The sequence below is a fragment of the Xyrauchen texanus genome, chromosome 7 (genome assembly GCF_025860055.1).
Source record: "Xyrauchen texanus isolate HMW12.3.18 chromosome 7, RBS_HiC_50CHRs, whole genome shotgun sequence".
In the NCBI taxonomy this organism is placed as follows: Eukaryota; Metazoa; Chordata; class Actinopteri; order Cypriniformes; family Catostomidae; genus Xyrauchen; species Xyrauchen texanus.
Window position 1 is genome coordinate 50,480,677 of NC_068282.1, and position 9,064 is coordinate 50,489,740.

At 37.7% G+C, this 9,064-nt stretch overlaps 1 protein-coding gene across 1 annotated transcript; it reads left to right on the forward strand.

The window, feature by feature from the left end:
* Window positions 1-233: 233 nt before the first annotated feature.
* Window positions 234-7,736, forward strand: LOC127646333 (heme oxygenase-like). The gene is made up of 7 exons (XM_052129888.1): window positions 234-363; window positions 1,152-1,196; window positions 1,383-1,494; window positions 3,484-3,699; window positions 5,467-5,739; window positions 5,848-5,944; window positions 7,068-7,736. The coding sequence occupies exons 2-7, from the start codon at window positions 1,156-1,158 to the stop codon at window positions 7,178-7,180; spliced, it is 852 nt and encodes a 283-aa protein (XP_051985848.1). The 5' UTR covers window positions 234-363; window positions 1,152-1,155; the 3' UTR covers window positions 7,181-7,736.
* The last annotated feature ends 1,328 nt before the right edge of the window (window positions 7,737-9,064 follow it).

The window sequence follows — 9,064 nt, forward strand, 5'->3', positions numbered from 1 at the left end:
TATCTCATGACTCTCACACACTGATCTGACAGATGTTCCTCAGGTCATGTGATTTACATTCTTCCACAGTCATGTTTACAACACTTTCTTTCCCTCCTTCATAAACTGTGAGAATATGTTGTGTCATGGTTAGCTCAAGTCCCTCCCTTTGTCTTTGTTTCAGTTCTGCTGATCTGAGCTGCTGACTTTCTGAGTCTCACACACACACACACACACACACACACACACACACACACACACACACACACACACACACACACAGAGTATAAAAGAAGAGTTCACAGCACTGCACTACAGAAAGAGTTTGAGCCGCTCACATCCAAGAGAAAACTCAGATCCGTTGAGGACTTTAACAAATACAGAGTGAGTGAAACTTTTGTCTTGATCTTGATTATAAAGATGGCGTCTCACTATCTCACCTCATTATGCTTTATTCTGCGTTTAACGATTATATCTTGACAACAAGGTTCCATTAGTTAATGCAGTAGACTTTATTTTTATTACAGCATTTTATTCATCTTGGCTAATATGTTGCTTTAGAAAAACACAACTGTTCATTTTTAGCTCATGTGAGTTCAGAATGCATTAACTGATGTTAGCATATGCTGAAATGTTCCTCCTCCTGTGAGATATCACTGAAATAAGTGTTGTGAGATATCTCTGTGACAGCTCTAGACTCAAACATGTGTCCGCGGTCTCTGATGCTTTCCACCTGTCAATCATTCTGCGTGTTCTCATAGTTTTGTAGCTGCAGTGAATTATTGAGGCTTAATGCCATTATTATGCCATGTTGTTCATAACAGTTGCCAGGTGAGGGCGCTGTTTCACTGCTGTTGTTTTTAACATCTGTTCATGCACATGTCGGTGTCAATGAAGCTCATTTGGTGTCTTTTAATGCACCAAAGTCTCTTGGAAGTAGAACGGATGTTAAAGTACTCTTATGAGAATCTAGAGTTCATTGTTCGTGAATCGTTCATGTCACAAGTGTTACCAACATCATACTTGCATTGTTAGAAAACGTTCCTTTCATGCTATAGTGCACAGAACCTGTGTTCCAGAGTGACTCTGGAGCGGGTCACGGATGTTCAGTCATGCTTTATTAACAGTTATTATCTGAACTCATTGTAACGTGATGTTCTTTTATTTCTCAGCGAAATGGAGACGATGAAGAATGCACAGACGCTAATCTCAGACAGGTGAATTTGATAAAACTCTTTGTTTAATTCTAATTTTGTGTTTATTTGTAAGTGCTGCACAAGCTGCGCGTGTGCCAGTCTGTCTTTAAATACAGTTTTGGAGCGGAGAGATGACTTGCACAGTAGTTCAGCAGATTGTATGTGCACGTACATGTTTGATATGAATATGACCGTGTGTCCTCACAGTGAACTGTCGGAGCAGATTAAAGCTGTCACTAAAGACAGTCACATCAGAGCGGAGAACACGGACCTCATGCTAAGCTATCAGAGAGGACACGTCACAAACTCACAGTATCAGGTATGACCGACACATCTATTCAGTCATCTTTATTAATTACATTTAGTTTAAAATTACACACTTTTGTATGATGACATTTTTTAGTTAAATTGAAATGTGTAAATCTTAAAAATAGACAATTTTATTATTATTAGTGGTGCTTGCAAAGCAACACTATTGTAATCTCACATACTTATTATTCTTCCGTACAAAACTTCGGCACCTAACTCGTCCCGCACCGTTTGGCGTAGACCCACGAATGAGGTGTCAAATCGAACGGACTATTGAGGACACGTGTGCTATGACTTTTCTAAGAGGTGGGTGGTACGATGTTCGCACAGCAGACGAAAAAGTGGCCAAAAAAGTCCCATTGACTTAACATTGCAGAATGTTCAGAAATTTAAATAAAAAAAAAAAACATGCTAAAACATGCTAGCATAACCTGGCGAAGTGTTAAAACATGTTAAAAACGTGCTAGCATCATGCTAACACACGTTAGCATCGCCTAGCAAAGTGCTAAAACATGCTAAAAACGTGTTAGCATCATGCTAACACATGATAGCATCGCCTAGGGAAGTGATAAAACATGTTAAAAACGTGCTAGCATCATGCTAACACATGTTAGCATCACCTAGCGAAGTGTTAAAACATGCTAAAAACGTGCTAGCATCATGCTAACACATGTTAGCATCGCCTAGAAAAGTGCTAAAACATGCTAAAAACGTGTTAGCATCATGCTAACACATGATAGCATCGCCTAGGGAAGTGATAAAACACGTTAAAAACGTGCTAGCATCATGCTAACACATGTTAGCATCACCTAGCGAAGTGTTAAAACATGCTAAAAACGTGCTAGCAACATGCTAACACATGCTAGCATCACCTAGTGAAGTGTTAAAACATGCAAAAAATATTTTAGCATCATCCTAACATGTTAACATCGCCTAGAAAAGTGCTAAAACATGCTAAAAACGTGTTAGCATCATGTTAACACATGATAGCATCGCCTAGCGAAGTGATAAAACATGTTAAAAACGTGCTAGCATGCTAACACATGTTAGCATCACCTAGCGAAGTGTTAAAACATGCTAAATACATGCTAGCATCATGCTAACACATGCTAGCATCGCCTAGTGAAGTGTTAAAACATGCAAAAAATATTTTAGCATCATGCTAACATGTTAACATCGCATATCGAAGTGCTAAAACATGCTAGCATCATGCTATTACATGTTAGCATCGCCTAGCGAAGTGTTAAAACATGTTAAAAATGTTCTAGCATCATGCTAAAAATGCTAGCATCACCAAGCAAAGTGCTAAAACATGCTAAAAACGTGATAGCATCATGTTAACACATGCTAACATTGCCTAGCGAAGTGTTAAAAGATGCTAAAAACGTGTTAGCATCATGCTAACACATGCTAGCATCGCCTAGCAAAGTGCTACACCATGCTAAAAACATGGTAGTTTTATTACCATTATTTAAGTGCTTAGCAACAAGTTATAAAATGCTATATGACGAGTTTTGCCACAGCAAACACCACTCACATTTTCTTCAGGAAATGTACCTATCTTAGTTATTATTATTCTTTCTTTTTTATTTTGAGTGCAGTCTCGAGTGTTTTGGGTGATTCTCATGAAACTAAGCTTGAATCAATTCAATTAAAATGTCTATAAAAATGATTATGAATTTCTGTTCTGAAACTTTAACAATATATATATATATATGCACACTTTTGTAAGAAGACACCATTTGTTTCTTATTGTCCATTTAGTTCCATATGATTGCATTATTAATTATTCATGTATTATTTGGTTATTTCATAAGAACAACTTTAAGAACACCAATTTAATGAAGCAAATTCATTCCACTAGAAGATTGGAACATTGTTTCGATCAATCAGAATGATCAGTTTCATAATAACAATCCCAATCCAGTCCTTCTGTGACGTGTCAGTGACACCTCCATAGAGTTGCTGTTTATAATGATTCTGCTCGTCTCTTCTTCAGCTGCTGTTGTGTTCGCTCTATAAGATCTACGAGGCGTTGGAGGAAGAGCTCGACAGGAACGCCTCACATGACGCTGTGGCTCCAATATACTTCCCACAGGAACTGGCCCGACTGGAGTCCATCAGCAAAGACCTGGAACATTTCTATGGTCAGAACTGGAGAGAGAAGATCACCGTCCCGTCCGCCGCACAGAGATACGCTCAGAGACTGCGAGAGGTGAACACCTGAATCAGGAGCTTTCCTTTCAAATCACTCAGAATTCACAAGGTTTTAGAAATCGGCATATTTGCATAAAATCGCATATTTGCATAAATCGCATATTTGCATAAATCGCATATTTATTTAAATTGGCATATTTGCAGAAATCGCATATTTATATAAATCGCATATTTGCAGAAATTGGCATATTTGCATAAATGGCATATTTATATAAATTGGCATATTTGCAGAAATCGCATATTTATATAAATCGCATATTTATATAAATCGCATATTTGCAGAAATTGGCATATTTGCAGAAATTGGCATATTTATATAAATTGGCATATTTGCATAAATCTGCATATTTGCATAAATCGCATATTTATATAAATTGGCATATTTTCATAAATCAGCATAACTGCCTGGCAGATTACTATCATTTCATAATCTACAACAGCAGAGTCAATCAATAGGTTAACACACATTTTTCTGTTTTCAAATATTACGTGAAGTTTGAGTAAATATTGTCTAAAATAAGTGTTCATTTAATTTCAGAATTTTTGGGGGGGATTTGCTATCAGTTAACTGTATTATTATAAGGGCTGCCAATTTAACAAGTTAATTTAGTGCGATTAATCCTCGCCCAGGAGCAATTAAAGCTTGTCGTAACATGTTTCCAGCAGGGGGCAGTAAGCATAACTTCAGCTGTATACACAAGGCTTATAAGCATATCATTATGGAAATAAACAACAAATTGCGGTCTAAAGGTATTTTTGTATTATCTTATCAATGCTTTACTTGTCTGCCACAATAATGTAATATATATATAATTAATCAAATATAGAATTATTGTTATCTTAGGGCCATTCTCAGCAACTATTTATATATGCAATTAATTGCGATTAATTTGATTAATTAATTAGCATATCATGTCAATTAAAACATTTTAATCGATTGACAGTGCTAATGATTATATAAATCTGTATTTTATTGGCCATCCTGCTCCCTAAGGTCACGTCCGCACTTCTACGTTTTCGTTTTTTATGAATTGCATCGATTTCGCTCCATCTACATCTCTAATCCACATCTCTTACAAACGAAAATGCTCTCCATTACCGCATACTTTGAAAACAATGTCATTGGGAAACTAAAAATGGTGTTTTCAAATGAAAACGAATTAGTGTGGACGTGTCCTAAAAATCAGAATCGGTGGTTAAAACAAAGAAACACAAAATAAGTATTGGTCATGCGGTACTCTCAGTGCTGGTAGATTACTTCTGAAATGTAATCCAGTACTGGTGGCAAAATACTTTTTTTTTTTATTTTATTTTATTTTAAAACAAATTTTCCCCAATTTGGAACGCCCAATTCCCAATGCGCTCCAAGTCCTTGTGGTGGCGTAGTGACTCGCCTCAATCCGGGTGGCGGAGGACGAATCTCAGTTGCCTCCGCGTCTTATCACGTGACTTGTTGAGTGTGTTACCGTGGAGACGTAGCGCGTGTGGAGGCTTCACGCTATTCTCCACAGCATCCACGCACAACTCACCACACGCCCCACCGAGAGCGAGAACCACATTATAGCGACCACGAGGAGGTTACCCCATGTGACTCTACCCTCCCTAGCAACCGGGCCAATTTGGTTGCTATGGAGAGTAACGATAAATCCAATTAATGATTTGAAACGTACAGTTTTAGTAAACATTAAATCAAATGGCAATCTGATGATGTAACAGAAAATCAAAAAGTGTGACTTTGATTTAATTTCTCTCTGTTTTGTCTCAGATCGGCAGAGATCACCCTGAATATCTGGTGGCTCACGCTTACACGCGTTACCTGGGCGACCTGTCGGGCGGGCAGGTGTTGGGCCGCATCACACAGAAGTCTTTAGGGCTGAAGAATGGAGAGGGCTTGTCGTTTTTCTCGTTTCCGGGCGTGAGCAGCCCGAATCTTTTCAAGCAGCTGTACAGGAGTCGCATGAACAGCATCGAGCTGACGGAGACGCTCCGGCAAGGACTTCTGGAGGAGGCCGTCAACGCGTTTGAGCTAAACATACAGGTGAGGAGATGCTATACTCATCTTAAACATTACTGTAATTCATTCAGGTATTGATGAATATTGATCAGTATGAATCGGTGCTGTAATTATGATGTTTGTGTTGTTCAGGTTTTTAATGAGCTGCAGAACTCACTGAGTGATTCAGAGAAAGACAATGAAGTGAGACAGAGACACACACAACACAAGCAGAACACAACAGCTGCAGGTAAAACACACACACACACACACACACATCATGATTCTCACAAACAAACAAAATTGTGTTTTGCATATAGAACATTAAGCCTATTTTTTCCTCCAAAAATTCACATTTTACCCAGCAATTCTCATTCTGCAATGTGAAAAATATATATTTTAATTTAAGTGCTATTTATAGATCATATCTGTACTCCGCTAGTACTTTTATTTTTAGCTGATTTTACTGTAAATATTTTTTATAAATCAGTGTACAACAATGTATTTTCTGTAAGACAGGAAAAAAAAATGGCTGTTACAGTAATGACAATTATTGTTCAAAATGGCTGTTACAGTAATGACAATTATTGTTCAAAATGGCTGTTACAGTAATGACAATTATTATTCAAAATGGCTGCTGCGGTAATGACAATTATTATTTAAAATGACTGTTAAGGTAATGACAATTATTATTCAAAATGGCTGCTGTGGTAATGACAGTTATTATTAAAAATGGCTGCTGCGGTAATGAAAATTATTATTTAAAATGACTGTTATGGTAATGACAATTATTATTAAAAATGGCTGTTACGGTAATGACAATTATTATTAAAAATGGCTGCTGCGGTAATGACAATTATTATTCAAAATGGCTGCTGCGGTAATGACAATTAATATTAAAAATGGCTGCTGCGGTAATGACAATTATTAAAAATGGCTGCTGCGGTAATGACAATTATTATAAAAAATGGCTGCTGCGGTAATGACAATTATTATAAAAAATGGCTGCTGCGGTAATGACAATTATTATAAAAAATGGCTGCTGCGGTAATGACAATTATTATTAAAAATGGCTGCTGCGGTAATGACAATTATTATAAAAAATGGCTGTTACGGTAATCACAAAATATTTATTTTTATGTATATTCTTTTATATATTTTATTGGGGTTTAATATGACCTGGACAATTTCTTGACAGGTTTCATGAGAATCAGCCAAACACGTTTAACTTACCAAACATGTCGACATACCACACTTTCCTGTGAAGCCAAAACACAGAAATATATTTGGTCCAAATGAAATTAAGTGCATTACATTCACACATGTTTGTTGAAATCTACAGTGTTTTAACTTGTTTTATTTTGTCTCATCAGATGTGCAAGTGTCTGAACCGCTGCAGAGTTCTTCATCTCTGGTGCCGAAGTTTCTGCGGACGCTTCTCGGCGTGTTTCTGATTTTGGCTGTCGGGATGGTCTACGCCTTTTAAACACAACACACCTTTATTTAGTTGAATCTGTCACACTGAGCAAAGGTCATGAATAATGAACACTTGTTTAAACAGAGATATCCACTATCAGTCACACGTCTGGACACACTCTTACTGATATTACGGTTTTCACAATTCATATCTGTCTACAAAAGTCCTTTCTGCAAATGCTTCAATATCATGAGAAACATTCAAAGACACTAAATAATGTATAATCAATGATTTAGAGTTAATCGTACATTTTAGAATTATTCTAATGACAAATGATCATCTTCAGTCAGAAACATTTTGTATCAATGTAAATATGCATTTGAATTATTACTGCTTTATTTTTTTTATAAAATTGTATTCCTGAATATTATGTTTGGCAGTGTTTGGTCTCTGTAACGGGTAAAGGATGGGCGAGGAGGCGGCGGGAACCAGCTGAACAGTCAACATAAAGATTTAATGATACAAATGAAGCCACGTGCGTCTCTCTCTCTCAAACCGGTGCCTCCAGCTCCCCTTTATCTCCTGCTGATCAGCTGACCCACGCCCTCGTCCTCGTCACACTCTAAATGAGGGTTCCCAGTCTTTGACGAATACATCTCCATGAGTTCTTAAGTTGTGGGAAACGCAATTTTCGAATTCCCTGATATTTCCACGTGTCCAGTGACTGTGAGAATGATTCTCTGTGTTTGTGCGCATTTGTACGAGTCTCCACAAACACTTGTCTGTGAGCAAAACGTCACGCCGCTCGGGAATGGGCATGTCTGCGCACCCGACGCCAGGTGATCGTTTGTGTGCCAGAACACCAGACCCGCGTCAACTCACCGTACTTCAGACCGCAGGTGGCCGAACACACGTGCCACTCCTGTGCCAATGCCGCGACATCATTGAACTTCAGGACATTGAAGCGGTGCCCGTGTATCCCGTCCTCCATCAGCCACACACCTGTATCGAACACGGCACCTAGATGCCACATCAACGTGGCGAATATGGAACGCCAAATATGTCATAATTCTACATTTTCAAAACGTCTTTCCTCCAAAAACTGGGCATTTTTATGGGCTTTAGACAAAAAAAAATATTGTTTACAGCATTTGTGGAGGAAAGGGGTTTTGAAAATGCCACATTTTGACCTATTTGGCATTCCATACTGAACCAAACCGCACTGATCTGGTTTAGTAGCACGTCCACTCTCGACATCATCTCATCTGGTGTTAATGAGGTGACATGACTGAAAAGATCTGAAATCAAAGTCCAAAATGCTCCACAGATAAATAATGAAGAAATCTATTTAGAGGAAAACATTCTAGTCCTCTAAACTGGTGAATTACTGAGACAGACGTTCCACACAAACGATCGTCTTTATTACCTGACTGTCTCTGCGGTTGTTTTGGATTCATTTGTTCATAGACTCACTTGAGTTACAAAAACACTCAGACACTCATCGGAACTGTGATCAGATCACTTGAGTGACATGAACATGCAAACACAGGGTTTGAGAACCTTTTCTGACTCAGGGAACCCAAACATTAAATACTACATTTGATCAGTAACACTATAATGATATAAAACATTCATGAATGACATCAACAACCAAAAAAATGTAATAAAAATAGCACATTAACCACATTTACAAGTAAGGGATAATCCATGGCATTTTTAATGGAGGGATTCAATAAAGAGCATTCAGGTGAATTCAAATAGTTAAATGCACAGCTAGCCGTGGATTATCCTGCTTGGTCACTCGCTAACACCGATTAAAGCGGTCACTGATTTTGTTGCGCAAATTTGACGGGTCCTTATATGTAAAGTTCTGTCCATTCTAAATCACACACACCGATATAAAGAATTTTTTATGGACAAAAAACTCTTAAAAAAAATTTGTTAATTTCAATG